This window comes from Coregonus clupeaformis, chromosome 27 (assembly GCF_020615455.1).
Source record: "Coregonus clupeaformis isolate EN_2021a chromosome 27, ASM2061545v1, whole genome shotgun sequence".
Lineage (NCBI taxonomy): Eukaryota > Metazoa > Chordata > Actinopteri > Salmoniformes > Salmonidae > Coregonus > Coregonus clupeaformis.
Window position 1 is genome coordinate 50140169 of NC_059218.1, and position 22026 is coordinate 50162194.

Consider the following 22026-nt stretch of genomic DNA (forward strand, 5'->3'; position numbering starts at 1 on the left):
TGTAGATTTATACTTTACCATAAAACCTTTATAAGAAGCACATATAGTTATACTTTATCATAACCTGTATAAGAAGCACCCATAAGACATTCCCCCCAGTGGAGACAAGAGGATTGAAATTAGACACATTTTGTCAGCATTTACAAGAAGGGGAAAAGGGATACCTAGTTAGTTGCACAAATTAATGCATTTAACCAAAATGTGTCTTCCGCATTTAACCCAACCCCTCTAAATCAGAGACTAGCACTGCTACCGGTGGTATATACAGTATCTAAACCTCTGCTTCCTCTTTCTCTCTCTCTCTCTCTCTCTCTCTCTCTGTGTCTCTCTCGCTCTCTCTGTGTCTCTCTCGCTCTCTCTGTGTCTCTCTCGCTCTCTCTGTGTCTCTGTCTCTGTGTCTCTGTCTCTCTCTCTCTCTGTCTCTCTCTCTACCTCTACCTCTCTCACCCTCTCTCTCTCTCTCCACGTTATACTCTCGTACTTTCTGCCTCTCTATTTCCATCTATCCATCTCACTATCGCTACTGCTCTCTCTCTCTCTCCCTTGTCTTCTCTTTCTCCCCTCTCTCTCTCTCTTTCTCTCTCTCTGTCACCCTGTCCACGTTATACTGTATATAAAACCTATCCTCTCCTCTCTCCCTGTTGTCCCTCTGTAGAGCGTCCACCCTGTCCAGTGCGGTGACTTCTCTGTCCAGTACAGGCATGTCGTTCAGCCGCATGGACGAGAAGGAGAGGCAGCAGGCCCTAGTGGAGGAGCAGGCCAGACTGCAGGCCCTCAAGGTACAGGTAACACACCATTACACCGATATACTGGGACACATACACACAGCTGTGTTTTCCTGAAATTTCAGGACTTTTTGCCCCTTACCCTAACTCCAAAAACCCCTAGCCCCTTACCCTTACTCCAAAAAACCCTAGCCCCTTACCCTAACTCCAAAAACCCCTAGCCCCTTACCCTAACTCCAAAAACCCCTAGCCCCTTACCCTAACTCCAAAACCCCTAGCCCCTACCCCTAAGCCCTCCATCCCTAACTCCAAAGCCCTAACTCCAAAGCCCCTAGCCCCTTACCCTAACTCCAAAACCCTATCAACCCTAGCCCCTTACCTAACTCCAAAAGCCCACTCCAAGACCCCTAGCCCTTACCTAACTCCAAAACCCCTAGCCCCTTGCCCTAACTCCAAAACCCCTAGCCCCTTCCCTAACTCCAAAAGCCCTAACCCCATACCCTAACTCCAAAAGCCCTGGCCCTTACCCTAACTCCAAGGCCCTAACCCTCTCCAAAACCCTAGCCCTTCCCAACTCCAAACCCCTAGCCCCTTACCCTAACTCCAAACCCCTAGCCCCTTGCCCTAACTCCAAAGCCCTAGCCCCTTACCTAACTCCAAAAGCCCTAGCCCCTTACCCTAACTCCAAACCCCTAGCCCCTTACCCTAACTCCAAAACCCTAGCCCCTTACCCTAACTCCAAAAACCCCTAGCCCCTTACCCTAACTCCAAAAACCCCTAGCCCCTTACCCTAACTCCAAAAACCCCTAGCCCCTTACCCTAACTCCAAAAACCCCTAGCCCCTTACCCTAACTCCAAACCCCCTAGCCCTACCCCTAACTCCAAAAAACCCTAGCCCCTTACCTAACTCCAAAACCCCGCCCCTCCTAACTCCAAAGGCCCTAGCCCCTTACCTACTCCAAAAACCCCTAGCCCCTTACCCTAACTCCAAAAACCCCTAGCCCCTTACCCTAACTCCAAAAGCCCTGCCCCTTTCTAACTCCAAAACCCCAAGCCCCTCTAACTCCCAAAACCCTACCCTTGCCCTACCTAACTCCAAAAGCCCCTAGCCCCTTGCCCTACTCCAAAAGCCCTAGCCCCTTGCCTAACTCCAAAACCCCTGGCCTTACCCTACTCCAGGCCCTGGCCCCTACCCTAACTCCAGGCACCCTGGCCCCTTGCCTGGCTCCAGGCCCTGGCCCCTTGCCCTAGCTCCCAAGGCCCCTGGCCTTGCCTGGCTCCAGGCCCTGGCCCCCTTGCCCTGGCTCCAAGGCCCTGGCCCCTTGCCCTGGCTCCAGGCCCTGGCTCCCAGGCCCTGGCTCCAAGGCCCTGGCTTCCCAGGCCTGGGCCCCTGGCTCCAAGGCCCTGGCCCTTGCCTGGCTCCCAAGGCCGGCCCCTTGCTAGCTCCAAAGGCCCTGGCCCCTTGCCCTAGCTCCAAGGCCCTGGCCCCTTGCCTAAGCCACCCCTTGCCCTGCCCCAGACCCTAGCTCCCAAGGCCCTCCCACCTCTTCCTCGCTCCAAGGCCCTGCCCACCCTGGCTCAAGGCCCTGCCCTTGCCTGGCTCCAAGCCCTGGCCCCTTGCCCGGCCAGCCCTCCAAGCCCCTAACTCCAGCCCTGGCCCCTTGCCCTGGCTCCAAGGCCCTGGGCCTTGCCCTGACCAAAAGCCCTGGCCCCTGGCCTGCTCCAGCCCTGGCTCCAAAGCCCTGGCTCCAACCCTGGCCCTTACCCTAACTCAAAACCCTAGGCCCCTTCCCTAACTCCAAAACCCTAGCCCCTTACCCTAACTCCAAAAACCCTAGCCCCTTACCCTAACTCCAAAACCCCTAGCCCCTTACCCTAACTCCAAAACCCCTAGCCCCTTACCCTAACTCCAAAACCCCTAGCCCCTTACCCTAACTCCAAAAACCCCTAGCCCCTTACCCTAACTCCAAAACCCCTAGCCCCTTACCCTAACTCCAAAACCCCTGGCCCCACTTCCTAACTCCAAAACCCTAGCCCTTACCCTAACTCCAAAAACCCCTAGCCCCTTCCCCTAACTCCAAAACCCCTAGCCCCTTACCCTAACTCCAAACCCCTGGCCCCACCCTAACTCCAAAAGCCCTAGCCCTTCCCTAACTCCAAAACCCTGGCCCCCTTCCCTAACTCCAAAACCCCTAGCCCCTTCCCTAACTCCAAAAACCCTAGCCCCTTACCCTAACTCCAAGAACCCTAGCCCCTTACCCTAACTCCAAAAACCCTAGCCCCTTGCCCTAACTCCAAGGCCCTAGCCCCTTACCCTAACTCCAAAACCCTAGCCCCTTCCCTAACTCCAAAAACCCTGGCCCTTGCCCTAACTCCAAACGCCCTGGCCCCTTACCCCTAACTCCAAAAAACCCTAGCCCCTTGCCTAACTCCAAAACCCCTGGCCCCTTCTCAAGCCCCTAGCCCTTACCCTAACTCCAAAACCCCTAGCCCCTTACCCTAACTCCAAAACCCCTAGCCCCTTATCCCTAACTCCAAAACCCCTAGCCCCTTACCCTAACTCCAAAACCCCTAGCCCCTTCCTAACTCCAAAACCCCTAGCCCCTTCCTAACTCCAAAAACCCTAGCCCCTTACCCTAACTCCAAAACCCTAGCCCCTTACCCTAACTCCAAAAGCCCCTACCCTAACTCCAAAAACCCCTGGCCCTTACCCTAACTCCAAAACCCCTAGCCCCTTACCCTAACTCCAAAGTAGCCTAACTCCAAAACCCTCTAGGCCTCCTTACCCTAACTCCAAAGATTAACCCTGGCCCTGCTACCCTAACCTTCTAACTCCAAAACCCCCCTAGCTCAACCTCTTACCCTACTCCAAACCCTACTTGCCAAGCTCCAAACCCTAGCCCCTTCCTAACTCCAAAAACCCTGGCCCCTTGCCTAACTCCAAAAGCCTACTCAAAACCCTAACTCCAAAAGCCCTAACTCCAAACCCCTAGCCCCTTACCCTAACTCCAAAACCCCTAGCCCCTTACCCTAACTCCAAAACCCCTAGCCCCTACCCTAACTCCAAAACCCTAGCCCTCTATCCAAGCCTGGCCCCTTACCCTAACTCCAAAAACCCCTAGCCCCTTACCCTAACTCCAAAAACCCCTAGCCCCTTACCCTAACTCCAAAAACCCCTAGCCCCTTACCCTAACTCCAAAAACCCCTAACTCCAAAAACCCCTAACTCCAAAAAACCCCTAACTCCAAAAAAACCCTAACTCCAAAAACCCCTAACTCCAAAAACCCCTAACTCCAAAAACCCCTAACTCCAAAAAACCCTAAACCTAACACTTAAGCTTAAAACAGCATTTCAACAAATTCAGGACCTGAAAAAAAGTCCTGCCTTTTCAAAAATGTTCTTGTTTTCCTACCCTGTCAGGACATTAAGGTGAAATGTTAGGACATTGGGGTCCTGATAAGGTAGCAAAACAACTGTTCGTAACACACACACACACACACACACACACACACACACACACACACACACACACACACACGAAGAAGGGGTTAGAAGGGGATCACAGATACACTAAACATTATTACAACAGTACACAATTTTACACTACATTGATACACAAAACACCATTTAACTTGGGAGAAAGTGATACACCAAATAACAAAAAACCATAACGCTAGTTATATTCAGATTGAACTACCTGAAAGCATCGCTGGAGGTTTCACACACTCAAGCTGTTAGAATGAGGTAGCGGAGAAAAGTCAAACAGAGCTTGCTGGGCTCCACATGTTGTGGATTACTTTGTGTTTAATTGATACGACCGCTGTGTGCATTTTGTTTTAGTTCAACTCTGTGGATGGTGAAAGGCCAATGCATCAGAGAGTTATAGTCTAGCTAGCAAATAGTCCTGCAGAAAACATGTTGACATTTCACATTTTCCAGCTGAAGTTTTTTTTTAGTTTGCCTTGGAGCGCTCTATAACTGACATTGGTTCTCTCATAGTGCATTCTATAAACTCTGGTTGAGAGAAAAAAAAATGATATATATATATTTTTTATCAGAGCAAGGCTAAAACATGTTAGTAATGTAAGGTGTGTTAGCCAATAGGAGAGCAGCAGTTGGAGTGTTTGACAGTGTTTTTCTCTATTCCTCCAGGACCAGCGTCTGAAGGAGATAGGCGTGTCCACTCCTCCCTCTGCCTCCCCCAGTACACAGTCTATGGGCAGTGTCAACACCAACCAGGCCATGGAGCTATTCAACACACCATCCACCAATAGGTAGGTTATAACATGCTTATGACAGGTTATAGGTGGTTATAACAGTTAATATACATAGTTATAACAGTCTATGGGCAGTGTCAACACCAACCAGGCCATGGAGCTATTCAACACACCATCCACCAATAGGTAGGTTATAACATGCTTATGACAGGTTATAGGTGGTTATAACAGTTAATATACATAGTTATAACAGTCTATGGGCAGTGTCAACACCAACCAGGCCATGGAGCTATTCAACACACCATCCACCAATAGGTAGGTTATAACATGCTTATGACAGGTTATAGGTGGTTATAACAGTTAATATACATAGTTATAACAGTCTATGGGCAGTGTCAACACCAACCAGGCCATGGAGCTATTCAACACACCATCCACCAATAGGTAGGTTATAACATGCTTATGACAGGTTATAGGTGGTTATAACAGTTAATATACATAGTTATAACAGTCTATGGGCAGTGTCAACAGCAACCATAGTCCCAAGTGCCCTGATCACATTAAATAGACAGAATGAATTGAATTAACATTATTGCTGTTTAGAAATGCTGTGGTTCACGTGACCAGTTTTTATCGCTCTGTGTACGTCAAAGCTGATATTTGCGCAGATGAAAGATATATGATTTGATTACTTGATCGGGTTTGTTTTCTTGGCTTAATCGTTGCTAGCAGTCCTCTTTAAAGATGCATGGATAAAGTAGAAGGGCAATTTGAATCACATTTACTCACTCATTGATCCTCCCTCCCTCCCTCCCTCCCTCCCTCCCTCCCTCCCTCCTCCCTCCCTCCCTCCCTCTCTCCCTCCCTCCCTCCCTCCCTCCCCTCCCTCCCCTCCCCTCCCTCCCTCCCTCCCTCCCTCCCTCCCTCCTCCTCCCTCCCTCCTCCCTCCCTCCCTCCCTCCCTCCCTCCCTCCCTCCCTCCCTCCCTCCCTCCCTCCCTCCCCCTCCCCTCCCCTCCCCTCCCTCTAGTATGCCCAACCTCAGTAGTGATCTGTTTGACCTGCAGCCAGTCTTCATCCCTGCTGTCCAGAGCACTCCTTCCATCTCTACAGCTGCCAGTGCCTGGGGAGGTAGGGCGCACACACTTACACATACATGCATGCACGCTGCTAATATACAAAGGATAACACACACACACACACACACACACACACACACACACACACACACAGTTTTCGTAGTTTGTTTTTCTCAGTTAACCTCTGGAACTTCAGGTTCAGAAGGAGGGCAGAGATACAGTGAGTTTAAGCTGTCTATTATCACACACAACGCGTGTAAAACCCGTTGTCCTGACAAGCCTCTAACTTTAGACTTCAGGGGTTTTATTTCTATCTCTGAATACAGGTGGCTTTTTAAATTGTAAAAATATATGTATTTCCTGTGTCGGAGTTCACTCTATTCATGTATTCAGTCATTCATCCGTTTATCCATTCAGTCATTCATCCATTCATCTAGCCACCGTTTTATTTCCTGTTAAACACTCAAATGCGTCTTATGTAGCCGCTAAGACAGTGTTATAACCTTTACATCAGTGTTATGTAGCTCTTATGATGGCCCCATGCTTTGTTCCCTAGCAACAGAGATGAAAATATAAAGATGATTTACTGAGAGTCAGCCAGTGCTTCCCCTGTGTTCACAATGTCTTCCGCCTAAAGCCAGTTTTATGTAGCCCTTACAACAATCTTATGACCTCTGTCTCCTAGGTGCTGCTGCGCAAGCTGAGTCCTCCATAAGTGTAGATTTTGACGCTGTGTTTGGGGGCGGGGCTAGAGGAATAGCCAATAACGGCGTGCAGCCAGCCGCCGATGGTAAAGAGAGACAACCATACATTCTGACTAAATGAATAACTCTGTCTTGGTTTAGCTTACTGCCTATGATAACAACAACTAGCTACTAGACTTGGCAACCTTTTTTAGTTCTGGTTTGGTTCAGTTTTCTGGCTTGGTTTGGCTATGTGCTGCTAACAAACTAGTCCTTGGTAGACGTGGGATTCAGCTTTAGGTCCTACTACCACTGTTTCATCTTGCATCGCTGTGTGTGTGTTCGGTCATCTCATTCCATTCCCATTCGTCTGTCACCCATCCATTTGTTGTCCTTCACACCGTCCCTCCATCCCACACTCCACACAGACAGCCCGTCTCTTCAGAGGCACTGAGGCACTACCTTTCCATTTGTTCTCCTCTCTTCATATATTCTCCTCTTTCCTCTACTGCCTCTATTCTCTGTCTTAGCCCCTTCAAACACTAAGCTAACAGTTAACTCTTCTTTCTTTTCTTTTTTTTGGCGGGGGGGGGGGTGGTCGAAGCTCTCTTCCTCTCTCTCTCTTCCTCCTCGCTCTCTCTCCTCGCTCTCTCTCTCTCTCTCTCTCTCTCTTTACTGAGTATGCTAGTTTTCTCTGATCCCTCCCCTCTGTTTCCTGCTGAACGAAGCAGGAAGTTCATACTTTATGAACGTGGAGTCCCAAATGGCACACTATTCCTCATTTAGTACACTACCTTTGACCAGGCCCAGACCAGGCTCAGGTCAAAAGTAGTGTAGTATGTAGGGAATAGGGTGCCATTTGAGACACTTGGCAATGTCAGCACACTCCAGAAGCTTCCTAACCAAATATTATTCCTGCTTTTTTCTTCTTCGCTCCTTTGCTTTTTTTCTCTTAGTGAAGTGGTGGGAGGAGATGGAGGGATGGGAGGAGATGGAGGGGTGGGAGGAGATGGAGGGGTGGGAGGAGATGGAGGAGATGGAGGGGTGGGTGGGAGGAGATGGAGGGATGGGTGGGAGGAGATGGAGGGATGGGTGGGAGGAGATGGAGGGGTGGGAGGATCAGCTCTCCCTCTGTCTTTTTCTCTCCTCCTCCTTCCATTCCCCTCTATTGTCCTCCTGTCGGCCTGGCTACACTTATTTATCTCTTTGCTCCTTTCTCTATCCCCTTTTCACTGTTTCCTCCTCTTTTTCCATTAGTCCTCTCTCTCTCTCTCTCTCTCCCTCTCTCTCTACCTCTCTCTCTACCTCTCTCTCTCTCTCTCTCTCTCTCTCTCTCTACCTCTCTCTCTACCTCTCTCTCTCTCTCTCTACCTCTCTCTCTACCTCTCTCTCTACCTCTCTCTCTACCTCTCTCTCTCTCTCTCTCCTCACTCTCCTCTCTCTGTCTCTCTGTCTCTCCTCTCTCTCTCTCTACCTCTCTCTACCTCTCTCTACCTCTCTCTCTCTCTCTCTCTCTCTCTCTACCTCTCTCTCTCGCTACCTCTCTCTCTACCTCTCTCTCTCTCTCTCTCTACCTCTCTCTCTCCCTCTCTCTCTCTCTCTCTCTACCTCTCTCTCTCTCTCTCTACCTCTCTCTCATCTCTCCTCTCTCTCTCTCTACCCCCCTCTCTCTCTCTCTCCCTCTCTCTCCTCTCGCTCTCTCCTCTCTCCTCTCTCTTCTCTCTTCTCTCTCCCCTCTCCTCTCTCTCTCTACCTCTCTCTCTCTACCTCTCTCTCTCTCTCTCTCTCTCTCTCTCTACCTCTCTCTCTCTCTACCTCTCTCTCTATATCTCTCTCTCTCTCTACCTCTCTCTCTCTCTACCTCTGTCTCTCTACCTCTCTCTCTCTCTCTCTCTCTCTCTCTCCCCCCTTAGTCTCTCCCAGTAGATGGTATTGTGTCCCCATTAGCAGAATGAGTACCAGACCAGGGTTTTAGTAATGTAATTGAAACATTTACACAATGAATTGCTCAATTTCCCATTGACTCTCACTGCTGTATAACTACACCAATCAACCCTGTATCCAGTAATACAGTATGTGTGTGTAGCTAGACTGCCCCCTTGGCTGCCAGAATACACAGCCTCAATCAGCGTAATGACTTCACAACGTGACAACCACCAGCACATAAATCCATCATAACACAAACACAGCTACGTCTACTGGGCCTAGAAATAGGATACGTAGAAAGGACAAAGCTACTGTTTTAGTCCAGAAACAGACTTAATAGAATCTATCAGCGTAATGACTCCACAACATGACAACCTCGAGCACATAAATCCATCATAACACAAATATATCTAGCTACTCGGGCTAGAAATGGAGTAGAAACAACCATTTCTCATAATGCGTCTGCTGTGACTGACTAGAAATGGTAGAAGTAGATGGGTTATGTCTACTGTTTTAGTCTAGAAATGGAATTAATATAATCTATCAGCGTAATGACTCCATAACATGACAGCCACAAGAACAGAAATCCATCATCACACAAATACAGCTACCGCCCCTGAGGCTGAGGCCTAGAAATACAATGAATAGACGGGACACAGCTACTGAGCCCTGAGCATAGAAATCAAAGGAATGGAACACCGCCTTTTGACTGCATGACTGTCATGATATCCTACAACCTGATCCTGCTCCCCATCCTTCTCTCTCGCTCTCTCTCGCTCTCAAACTTGAGTCAAACCTTTCCTGCATCCAGTGCTTCTCTTTTAACCTCATAACCCATCTGTGTGTGATCATGACCTACGCTTTGTATAATGCAGATATCTTTGTCTAATCTCTGTTTGTGTGTGTATAATGTACCTACTTGTCTTTGTGCTGTGTGTGTGTATATGAAGTACGAATGTGTGTGTATATGATGTACTAGTGTATGTGTGTATATGAAGTACTAATGTGTGTGGTGTGTGTGTGTATATGATGTACTAATGTGTATATGATGTACTAATGTGTGTATGAAGTACTAATGTGTGTGTGTGTATATGAAGTGTGTGTGTGTGTGTGTATATGAAGTACTAATGTGTGTGTGTGTATATGAAGTACTAATGTGTGTGTGTGTGTATATGAAGTACTAATGTGTGTGTGTGTATATGAAGTACTAATGTGTGTGAGTGTGTGTGTGTGTATATGAAGTACTAATGTGTGTGTGTATATGAAGTACTAATTTGTGTGTGTGTGTATATATGAAGTACTAATGTGTGTGTGTAAATGAAGTACTAATGTGTGTGTGTAAGTGAAGTACTAATGTGTGTATATGAAGTACTAGTGTGTGTGTATAAATGAAGTACTAATGTGTGTGTATGTATATATGAAGTACTAATGTGTGTGTGTGTGTGTGTATGAAGTACTAATTTGGGTGTATGTAAATATGAAGTACTAATGTGTGTGTGTGTATATGAAGTACTAGTGTGTGTATATGAAGTACTAATGTGTGTGTATGTATATAAAGTACTAATGTGTGTGTATATGAAGTACTAATGTGTGTGTGTATATATGAGGTACTAATGTGTGTGTGTATATATGAAGTACTAATGTGTGTATATGAAGTACTAATGTGTGTGTATGAAGTACTAGTGTGTATGTGTGTGTATAAATGAAGTAATAGTGTGTGTGTGTATGAAGTACTAGTGTGTGTGTGTATAAATGAAGTAATAGTGTGTGTGTGTATAAATGAAGTAATAGTGTGTGTGTGTGTATATATGAAGTACTAATGTGTGTCTGTATATGAAGTACTAATGCGTATATATGAAGTACTAATGTGTGTCTGTATATGAATTACTAATGCGTATATATGAAGTACTAATGTGTGTCTGTATATGAAGTACTAATGTGTGTGTATGAAGTACTAGTGTGTGTGTGTATAAATGAAGTACTAATGTGTGTGTATGTATATATGAAGTACTAATGTGTGTGTGTGTGTATGAAGTACTAATGTGTGTGTGTATATGAAGTACTAATGTGTGTGTATGTATATAAAGTACTAATGTGTGTGTATATGAAGTACTAATGTGTGTGTGTATATATGAGGTACTAATGTGTGTGTGTATATATGAAGTACTAATGTGTGTATATGAAGTACTAATGTGTGTGTATGAAGTACTAGTGTGTGTATGTGTGTATAAATGAAGTAATAGTGTGTGTGTGTGTATGAAGTACTAGTGTGTGTGTGTATAAATGAAGTAATAGTGTGTGTGTGTGTATATATGAAGTACTAATGTGTGTCTGTATATGAAGTACTAATGCGTATATATGAAGTACTAATGTGTGTGTGTATATGAAGTACTAGTGTGTGTATATGAAGTACTAATGTGTGTGTATGTATATAAAGTACTAATGTGTGTGTATATGAAGTACTAATGTGTGTGTGTATATATGAGGTACTAATGTGTGTGTGTGTATATATGAAGTACTAATGTGTGTATATGAAGTACTAATGTGTGTGTATGAAGTACTAGTGTGTGTATGTGTGTGTATAAATGAAGTAATAGTGTGTGTGTGTATGAAGTACTAGTGTGTGTGTGTGTATAAATGAAGTAATAGTGTGTGTGTGTGTATATATGAAGTACTAATGTGTGTCTGTATATGAAGTACTAATGCGTATATATGAAGTACTAATGTGTGTCTGTATATGAATTACTAATGCGTATATATGAAGTACTAATGTGTGTCTGTATATGAAGTACTAATGTGTGTGTATGAAGTACTAGTGTGTGTGTGTGTGTGTATAAATGAAGTAATAGTGTGTGTGTATGAAGTACTAGTGTGTGTGTGTGTATGAAGTACTAATGTGTGTGTATATGAAGTACTAATGTGTGTGTATATAAAGAACTAATGTGTGTATGTATATGAAGTACTAATGTGTGTGTGTATATGAAGTACTAGTGTGTATGTGTGTATTAATGAAGTACTAGTGTGTGTGTGTGTGTGTGTGTATATATGAAGTACTAGTGTGTATGTGTGAATTAAGTACTAGTGTGTATGTGTGTATAAATGAAGTAATAGTGTGTGTGTGTGTGTGTGTGTATGAAGTACTAGTGTGTATGTGTGAATTAAGTACTAGTGTGTATGTGTGTATAAATGAAGTAATAGTGTGTGTGTGTGTGTGTGTGTGTGTATGAAGTACTAGTGTGTATGTGTGTATTAATTAAGTACTAGTGTGTATGTGTGTATAAATGAAGTAATAGTGTGTGTGTGTGTGTATGAAGTACTAGTGTGTATGTGTGTATAAATGAAGTAATAGTGTGTGTGTGTGTGTGTGTATGAAGTACTAGTGTGTGTGTGTATGAAGTACTAGTGTGTGTGTGTGTATGAAGTACTAATGTGTGTGTGTATATAAAGTACTAATGTGTGTGTGTATATAAAGTACTAATGTGTGTATGTATATGAAGTACTAGTGTGTGTGTGTATGTATATGAAGTACTAGTGTGTGTGTGTGTGTGTGTATATGAAGTACTAATGTGTGTGTGACGTACGTGTGTGTGTGTATATATGAATTACTAATGTGTGTGTATATGAAGTACTAGTGTGTATGTGTGTATTAATGAAGTACTAGTGTGTGTGTGTATATATGAAGTACTAGTGTGTATGTGTGTAATGTATTAACCTGTGCCTCTATCTCTGTGTCTTCCAGGGTTTGATGCTCTAGGGGACCTGCTGAAGCCCACAGTGTCCAACCATAACCAGGCTCCCCCCATGGCCCTCCACCACCCTCACCCCGGTCAGCCCCATCCAGGGTACCATCCAGGGTACCATCCAGGGTACCATCCAGGGGGCAAGCTGCTGGCCAACGACCTGGACTCCTCCCTCGCCAACCTCGTAGGCAGTGAGTACTGTACAGAGACACACATTCATATTTTGTGTCCTCTGTCTCTTTCTCCTTTTCTCCCCTCTCTGCCTCCTCCATTTGTTTCTGTCTTTCGCTTTGTGCATTCTGCTTACTCCTCATGTGTCTCTCTTCTCTTCCCCCTTGGTCTCTCTCTCTCTCTCTTCTCTTCCCCCCCTTGGTCTCCCCCTCTCACTTCTCTTCTCTTCCACCTTGGTCTCCCTCTCTCACTTCTCTTGCCCCCCCTTGGTCTCCCTCTCTCACTTCTCTTCCCCCTCTCACTTCTCTTCTCTTCCACCTTGGTCTCCCTCTCACACTTCTCTTCCCCCTTTGTCTCCCCCTCTCTCTTCTCTCCCCCCCTTGGTCCATTGGATGACCTAATGGTAGTGGCTGGCCCTAGTAGCTGCCAGAGGTTTGGGCAGGCAGGGAGAGGACAGTGAGAAGGGAACCCAGTAGGGATCCACTGATCGCAGGCTGCTACTCCTACTGTATATTTAGGAGGCTTCACTACTCCCCAGGGCTGGCTGGCTTTCTGTCTGTCTGGCTTAGATACACTCTCTCTCTCTGGCGATTTTAAATACACCTCACCATCCCCCTCTCTCACTCCTCAGATCTGCAATTCGGAGGAGCCCCAGCCAAGAAGTAAGTGTGTGTGTGTGTATGTGTGTGTGTGTACATGTGATGTACTGCAGCGTTTTCCCTAGACAATAGAGGGCAATGGCGGTCTGCCATCCTACAGTACTCCAGTCCAGGCAGCCAGTGCTTTATAACACACAGTAGACTGCTTCTCGACATGAAACACTAGTAAAATAACTAGTCTAAGTAGTGATAGTCTGACATATGAGTGTTTTTTAATTACAAAACAGTAACGTTGTAGAGACATTGCGTCAATCGACATTGTATTGTCTGGATAATTTGCTTTGTAGCATGTAATGCTGGTTTTGGAACAGACTCACTGCAGTGTTTTCCCTAGACGGGCTGCTGTCCCACTGTCCTGTATTAGGGCCCACCCAAATCAAAGCCAATGTTGAAAAGCTTCTGTGGTGCTCAAATCTGTTGGAAACTAAACTGAAACTAAAATAACCTGCCTGTCTGCAACTAAAATAACCTGCCTGTCTGCAGCTAAAATAACCTGCCTGTCTGCAACTAAAATAACCTGCCTGTCTGCAACTAAAATAACCTGCCTGTCTGCAGCTAAAATAACCTGCCTGTCTGCAACTAAAATAACCTGCCTGTCTGCAGCTAAAATAACCTGCCTGTCTGCAGCTAAAATAACCTGCCTGTCTGCAGCTAAAAATAACCTGCCTGTCTGCAACTAAAATAACCTGCCTGTCTGCAGCTAAAATAACCTGCCTGTCTGCAACTAAAATAACCTGCCTGTCTGCAGCTAAAATAACCTGCCTGTCTGCAACTAAAATAACCTGCCTGTCTGCAGCTAAAATAACCTGCCTGTCTGCAACTAAAATAACCTGCCTGTCTGCATCATTACAATCTGCAGAATTCTACCTGTAACAAGACACACACACAGAGACCTAGTGAAGAGCTCTAACCACATTATAGACATGCAGCTATATACTTTTTTATTATTTTCCTACCTGTAACAGTTGATTCACAATGATATTGGCGTCGGATTGTTGTATTATTACAATGGTGAGTTACAAATATGATGTACTGTTGATTAACGAGTGTGGTGTTTTTGCACGGTGCATTTTGTCTCTGTGTGCTCCGGTGTTCAGGCCAGACATGCAGTGGAGCCAGCCTGGAGAGAAGAGGCTAACTGGGGGACACAACTGGCAGAGCAAGACCATGACTTCCACCACAGCCTGGAACCCTGCTCCAATGGCCCCCGCACCCATGCCTGTACAACACGTGGTGAGTGGTAGTGTGTGTGTGTGTGTGTGTGTGTGTGTGTGTGTGTGCCGTATCGTCTTAACTAATTTGTCATAACGACTCTGTAACAACTAAACATATTTTATATTTTATCCTTTTAATGAACATCAATAAAGCACACTGCTCCCCTCCCCTGTCCTCTCCTCACCTGTCCTCTCCTTCCCTGTCCTCTCCTCTCCTTCCCTGTCCTCTCCTCTCCTTCCCTGTCCTCTCTTCCCCTGTCCTCTCCTCTCCTTCCCTGTCCTCTCTTCCCCTGTCCTCTCCTCTCCTTCCCTCTCCTCTCTTCCCCTGTCCTCTCCTCTCCTTCGCTGTCCTCTCCTCTCCTTCCCTGTCCTCTCCTTCCCTGTCCTCTCCTCTCCTTCCCTGTCCTCTCCTCTCCTTCCCTGTCCTCTCCTCTCCTTCCCTGTCCTCTCCTTCCCTGTACTCTCCTCTCCTTCCTGTCCTCTCCTCTCCTTCCCTGTCCTCTCCTCTCCTTCCCTGTCCTCTCTTCCCCTGTCCTCTCCTCTCCTTCGCTGTCCTCTCTTCCCCTGTCCTCTCCTTCCCTGTCCTCTCCTCTCCTTCCCTGTCCTCTCTTCCCCTGTCCTCTCCTCTCCTTTGCTGTCCTCTCCTCTCCTTCGCTGTCCTCTCCTCTCCTTCGCTGTCCTCTCCTCTCCTTCCCTGTCCTCTCCTTCCCTATCCTGTCCTCTCCTCTCCTTCCCTATCCTGTCCTCTCCTTCCCTGTCCTCTCCTTCCCTGTCCTCTCCTCTCTTCCCCTGTCCTCTCCTCTCTTCCCCTGTCCTCTCCTGTCCTCTCCTCTCCTTCCCTGTCCTCTCCTCTCCTTCCCTGTCCTCTCCTTCCCTCTCCTCTCCTCTCTTCCCCTGTCCTCTCCTTCCCTGTCCTCTCCTCTCCTTCCCTGTCCTCTCCTTAGCTGTCCTCTCCTCTCCTTCCCTGTCCTCTCCTTCCCTATCCTGTCCTCTCCTCTCCTTCCCTGTCCTCTCCTCTCCTTCCCTGTCCTCTCCTTCCCTATCCTGTCCTCTCCTCTCCTTCCCTCTCCTCTCCTCTCTTCCCCTGTCCTCTCCTCTCCTTCCCTGTCCTCTCCTTCGCTGTCCTCTCCTCTCCTTCCCTGTCCTCTCCTTCCCTATCCTGTCCTCTCCTCTCCTTCCCTGTCCTCTCCTTCCCTGTACTCTCTTCCCCTGTCCTCTCCTCTCCTGTCCTCTCCTCTCCTTCCCTGTCCTCTCCTTCCCTGTCCTCTTCTTCCCTATCCTGTCCTCTCCTCTCCTTCCCTGTCCTCTCCTTCCCTGTCCTCTCCTTCCCTTCCCTGTCCTCTCCTTCCCTATCCTGTCCTCTCTTTCCCTATCCTCTCCTCTCCTTCCCTGTCCTCTCCTTCCCTATCCTGTCCTCTCCTCTCCTCTCCTCTCCTCTCCTCCCCTGTCGTCTCCCCTCCTCCCCTGTCCCCGTGTTACACACACATACACACACCTGAGGAGCAGGGGATGTTATTTTGTCTATAACCGCCTGTCCAGCTGCAGTAGATCGACTCTAGCCAAGACTTTGAGTGCTGAGCTTTGTGCATGTGTGCCAGGGTTTGCGTAACAATTCTAAATGCAATCGCGTGTTAACTGTTTTGATGGCCACGATTTAAAAAATATCTACTATTTTTATTTCTCAACTAATAATTGAAGTGCGTTTCCCATTCAAGTGCAAGGCAACGGTAGGCAGGCTTCAGCGCTTCACACACCACTTTGCAATGAGCTGGAGGCAGTATGCATTTTGAAAACATAGACTTAATTGTTTGAAACTTAAACGTTTTACTACATGTTATGAGGCATGTCTTACCTTGCTTCAAAGTAAAATCTAACCATAGAAACGTGGAGGCAATTATTTTATAAAGATTTCCGTATGCCATTGAAACCAGTAGCCAATTATTATTATTTATTTTTTTATCATTTAGCAGACGCTCTTATCCAGAGAGATTTACAGTTAGTGAGTGCATATATTTTTCATACTGTTCTATTGGTTTTCAACTTTCTTTGTCCAGTAGCCAAAGGCCCAATCCTAGTCATATTAGCAACCCATGCTAGTTGTTGCATCTTTAGATCTGTCCTCTTTCAACATTTCTAATGGATATTTTCATCTCTGTCACATGATAATGGTGTTTTCCCAGTAATTGCATTGTGGAATGAACATTCGCGCGTAGCTTACTGCCTTGTAGGCATTGCTGCACTTATAACACAGATAGAACAATGAGCCAGATATTTCACCGGGTGTATAAATGTCAAGCATCCGGTTGGCGTTTCCACTCACTACCAAATATGGTGATGAGAGGAAGCCAAGTGGCCGGCAGTGGGAAGCCAAGTGGCCGGCCGACATTCTGTTAATTTTCTCCTCGATAAAAAATGTGATATCAATACAGACTTTACCCTCTGCCAAAGTTTTTTTTAAATTGCATTGTTTAGGAGTGCAAGTGCGAATTGAGTTATTGCGCACTTCACAGAGTAGCCGTTCCCTAACGGAAATATGCAAGTAAATGCTAGAACGCGCCAATAGGATCTCGCTAGGTCGTGCTTGGCTCTGCCCACCTCCTTGCTTGTTCTGCCCACTATCATTCAGTTGCTCCCATTGGAAACGACAGGCTCTGGTCTATGTTGGATTAGTTATAAAAAAAATCTTTGCTTATAATGTGAATAAATAATTGTTTAGCTTAAAATGTTGATAAACGTTCTGATCTGTTGCATCAGCCTCATTGCTTTGTTTTTTTTTTGTTTCATTTTTATTACATTTACATTTTAGTCATTTATGTAGCCTAGGCGTACTAGTTATATGAATTTGGGATCTATTGTCCCACAACTGTCCCAGAGTCTGTTTGGAATGGGCTATTTCTTTCTCGACAAGCTGACCAATAGAATAGGTAAACTTTTCTACTACGTGGGATATTAGATTGACATAGGCTAGTGATTTTGCTGTTCGTCACTACATTTTCCTAACGGAAACCCTAGTGCTTGCCAAGACTGAGTGCTGAGCTTGCCAATGCTAAGATTGTACCTCTGATCTCTTCTACAATACGGGCTGACTGTGGAAATCTGTCACTAACCCCTTGCTTCCTTTCTTCCTCCCTCTGTCTGTCTCCCTCCCTGTCTCCCTCTCTCTCTGTGTTTCTCTGTCTCTCTGTTTCTCTGTCTCTCTGTTTCTCTGTCTCGTTGTTTCTCTGTCTCTCTCTCTGTTTCTCTGTCTCTCTCTCTCTGTTTCTCTGTCTCTCTCTCTCTGTTTCTCTGTCTCTCTGTTTCTCTGTCTCTCTCTCTGTTTCTCTGTCTCTCTCTCTTCCCTCTCGCTCTTCCCTCTCTCTCTTCCCTCTCTCTCTCTCTCTCTCTCTTCTCTCTCTTGCTCTTCCCTCTCTCTCTCTCTCTCGCTCTTCCCTCTCTCTCTCTCTCGCTCTTCCCTCTCTCTCTCTCTCGCTCTTCCCTCTCTCTCTCTCTCGCTCTTCCCTCTCTCTCTCTCTCGCTCTTCCCTCTCTCTCTCTCTCGCTCTTCCCTCTCTCTCTCTCGCTCTTCCCTCTCTCTCGCTATTCCCTCTCTCTCTCGCTATTCCCTCTCGCTCTTCCCTCTCTCACTCTCTTCCCTCTCTCTCTCGCTCTTCCCTCTCTCTCGCTCTTCCCTCTCTCTCGCTCTTCTCTCTCTCTCGCTCTTCTCTCTCTCTCGCTATTCCCTCTCGCTCTTCCCTCTCTCACTCTCTTCCCTCTCTCTCTCGCTCTTCCCTCTCTCTCGCTCTTCCCTCTCTCTCGCTCTTCTCTCTCTCTCGCTCTTCTCTCTCTCTCGCTCTTCCCTCTCTCTCGCTCTTCCCTCTCTCTCTCGCTCTTCCCTCTCTCTCTCGCTCTTCCCTCTCTCTCTCGCTCTTCCCTCTCTCTCTCTCTCGCTCTTCCCTCGCACTTCCCTCTCTCTTCTCTCTCGCTCTTCCCTCTCGCTCTTCCCTCTCTCTCTCGCTCTTCCCTCTCTCTCTCGCTCTTCTCTCTCTCTCGCTCTTCTCTCTCTCTCGCTCTTCCCTCTCTCGCTCTTCCCTCTCTCTCTCGCTCTTCCCTCTCTCTCTCGCTCTTCCCTCTCTCTCTCGCTCTTCCCTCTCTCTCTCGCTCTTCCCTCTCTCTCTCGCTCTTCCCTCTCTCTTCCCTCTCTCTCTTCCCTCTCGCTCTTCCCTCTCTCTCTTCTCTCTCTCTCCCTCTCTCTCTCGCTCTTCCCTCTCTCTCGCGCGCTTCCCCCTACCTCTCTCTCGCGCGCTTCCCCCTACCTCTCTCGCGCGCGCTTCCCCCTACCTCTCTCTCTCGCGCTTCCCCCTCCCTCTCTCGCTCTTCCCCCTCCCTCTCTCTCTCTCTCTTCTCTCTCTCGCTCTTCCCTCGCTCTCTCTCCCCTCTCTCTCTCCCCCCCTCTCTCTCTTCCCTCTCTCTTTCTCTCTCTTCCCTCTCTCTCCCCTCTCTCTCTCTCTCTCTTCCCCCTCTCTCTCTCTGCGTCTTTACCATGCAGAATGGGATATTCTATGCCGGTTATGTAAGTAGTAGGGTGGGATCCAAATAGTTCCCTATATAGTGCACAACTTTTCATCCAGAGGCCTATTGGCCCTATGGTTTGTTGAGAGAATTCTGGTCTTTGTTCCGATTCTCTGCCCTTCACCCAGAAGTGTACACTCACTCCTCATGAATTTAAAAGCATTAGATTGGTGTAAGCATGGCTGGAGGAAGTTTCCACCCTATTTCTTACACCAGTCCATTTGTTTTAAATCCTTAAGTGTGCACTTCGGGTCAGTATCAGCTCAGTGTGATCTCTCCCTCCCTGCATTCCTCCCGTACTTGTTGTTTGTGTTTTAAAGATACACTGTATATACAAAAGTATGTGGACACCCCTTCAAATGAGTGGATTCGGCTATTTCAGCAACATCCCTGCCAAGCCGCACAGCTTTTTACCTGTGGTTACATGTAGTTTATTTTACCTCTTTACCTGTAGTTGTTTATTTTACCTGTTTACCCATGGTTTATTTTATCTGTAGTTGTTTATTGTACCTGTATTTTTCTGTAGTTTATTTTACTTTCATTTACATTTTTACTTGCATTTACCTGTAGTTTATTTTACCTGTATTTATCTGTAGTTTTATTTTACCTGTATTTACATGTAGTTTAATTTACCTATAGTTTATTTTACCTGTATTTTTTTTGGGTTGTTTGTACCTCTAGTTTATCTTACCTGTTTACCTGTAGTTTATTTTACCTGTATTTACATTTAGTTTATTTTACCTGTAGTTTATTTTACCTGTGTTTATCTGTAGTTAGGTTACATGTAGTTTATTTCACCTCTTTACCTGTAGTAGCTTATTTCACCTGTAGTTGTTTATTTTACGGATTTACCTGTAAATGGTAAGAAGATGGCACCGACAGACACGGCAGCTCTGCTTCTAGCTACTAAGCAACTTTGCAGTATTTTGTTTTTTTGTGTGTTATTTCTTACATTATTAGCCCAGAACGTTTTTTGTGTTATTACAAACAGCCGGAAATAACTTTTGGATATCAGAGCGGCGGTAACACACCAGCATTACGACCAGGAATACGACTTTCCCGAATTGGATCCTTTGTTCGTACCCCCCAGGGCAATTGAACTTATCCCATAGGCTGCTCCAAGACGGCGCCGGCGGAGAAGAGGTATTCGGAGAGGACTTCTAGTCCGACTCAGGGGGCGTGCGCACCATCCACCGCTTCCGAGTATATTACTCGCTAATGTTCAGTCTCTGGACAATAACGTACACGAGCTCAGGGCAAGGATCTCCTTCCAGAGAGACATCAGGGACTGTAACATACTCTGTTTCACGGAATCATGGCTCTCTCCGGATATACTGTCCCCGTCCATACAGCCAGTTGGGTTCTCAGTACATCGCGCAGACAGGAATAAAGAACTCTCCGGGAAGAAGAAATGTGGTGGTGTATGTTTCATGATTAACTACTCATGGTGTGATTGTGATAACGTACAGAAACTTAAGTCCTTTTGTTCACCCGGCCTAGAATACCTCACAATCAAATGCCGACCGTATTACCTCCTTCGGTTATAGTCACAGCCGTGTATATTCCCCCTCAAGCCGATACCACGACGGCCCTCAAGGAACTACACTGGACTTTATGCAAACTGGAAACCACATATCCTGAGGCCGCATTTATTGTAGCTGGGGATTTTAACAAAGCAAATTTGAGGAAAACGCTACCGAAGTTCTACCAACACATTGACTGTAGTACTCGTGCTGGAAAAACACTTGACCACTGCTACTCCGCCTTCCGGGATGCCTACAAGGCCCTCCCCCGCCCTCCCTTCGGCAAATCAGATCACGACTCCATTTAGCTCCTCCCTTCCTATAGGCAGAAACTCAAACAGGAAGTACCTGTGCTAAGGTCTATTCAACGAAGGTCTGACCAATCGGAATCCATGCTTCAAGATTTTTTTGATCACGCGGTCAAGGGATATGTTCCGGGTAGCCTCTGAGAATAACATTGACGTATACACGGACATGGTGACTGAGTTCTTCAGGAAGTGTATAGGGGATGTTGTTCCCACTGGGACTATTAAAACCTACCCAAACCAGAAACGGTGGATAGATAGCAGCATTCGAGCAAAACTGAAAGCGCGAACCACTGCATTTAACCATGGCAAGGTGACTGGGAATATGGTTGAATACAAACTGTGTAGTTATTCCCTCCGAAAGGCAATCAAACAGGCAAAATGTCAGTACGGAGACAAAGTGGAGTCCCAATTCAACGGCTCAGACACCAGGGTCTACAGACAATCACGGATTACATAGGGATAACCAGCCACGTCGCGGACGCTGACGTCTTGCTCCCGGACAAATTAAACACCTTCGCCTGCTTTGAGGATAACACAGTGCCACCGACACAGCCCGCTACCAAAGACTGTGGGCTCTCGTTCTCCGTGGCCAATGTGAGTAAGACATTTAAGCATGTTAACCCTCGCAAGGCTGCCGGCCCAGACGGCATCCCTTGCCGCTTCCTCAAAGCATGCGCAGACCAGCTGGCTGGTGTGTTTACGGACATATTCAATCTCTCCCTATCCCAGTCTGCTGTCCCCACTTGCTTCAAGACGTCCACCATTGTTCCTGTACCCAAGAAAGCAAAGGTAACTGAACTAAATGACTATCGCCCCGTAGCACTCACTTCTGTCATCATGAAGTGCTTTGAGAGGCTAGTTAAGGATCATATCACGTCTACCTTACCTGACACTCTAGACCCACTTCAATTTGCTTACCGCCCCAATAGATCCACAGACAATGCCATCGCACTGCACGCTGCCCTAACACATCTGGACAAGAGAAATACCTATGTAAGAATGCTGTTCATTGACAATAGCTCATCCTTCAACACCATAGTACCCTCCAAGCTCATCATTAAGCTCGGGGCCCTTGGTCTGAACCCCACCCTCTGCAGCTGGGTCCTGGACTTCCTGACGGGCTGCCCCCAGGTGGTGAAGGTAGGAAACAACAGCTCCACTTCGCTGATCCTCAACACAGGGGCCCCACAAGGGTGCGTGCTCAGCCCCCTCCTGTACTCCCTGTTCACCCATGAC

The 22026-nt window shown here is 46.7% G+C and overlaps 1 protein-coding gene across 6 annotated transcripts in view; it reads left to right on the forward strand.

Annotated features, from left to right (window-relative positions):
• The window catches only part of LOC121554316 (phosphatidylinositol-binding clathrin assembly protein), a 75036-nt gene that overhangs the window by 47010 nt on the left and 6000 nt on the right, over positions 1–22026 (forward strand). For 2 of the 6 annotated variants that reach the window (XM_041867830.2, XM_041867831.2), the window contains 8 exons: positions 656–785; positions 4878–4999; positions 5971–6071; positions 6705–6809; positions 12368–12559; positions 13171–13201; positions 14296–14431; positions 18937–18960. In XM_041867830.2, coding sequence (XP_041723764.2) covers positions 656–785; positions 4878–4999; positions 5971–6071; positions 6705–6809; positions 12368–12559; positions 13171–13201; positions 14296–14431; positions 18937–18960 — 841 coding nt within the window. Of the gene's footprint in view, positions 1–655; positions 786–4877; positions 5000–5970; positions 6072–6704; positions 6810–12367; positions 12560–13170; positions 13202–14268; positions 14432–18936; positions 18961–22026 lie in introns of all 6 variants that reach the window. The other 4 variants (XM_041867826.2, XM_041867829.2, XM_041867827.2 and 1 more) reach the window with 3 other exon arrangements.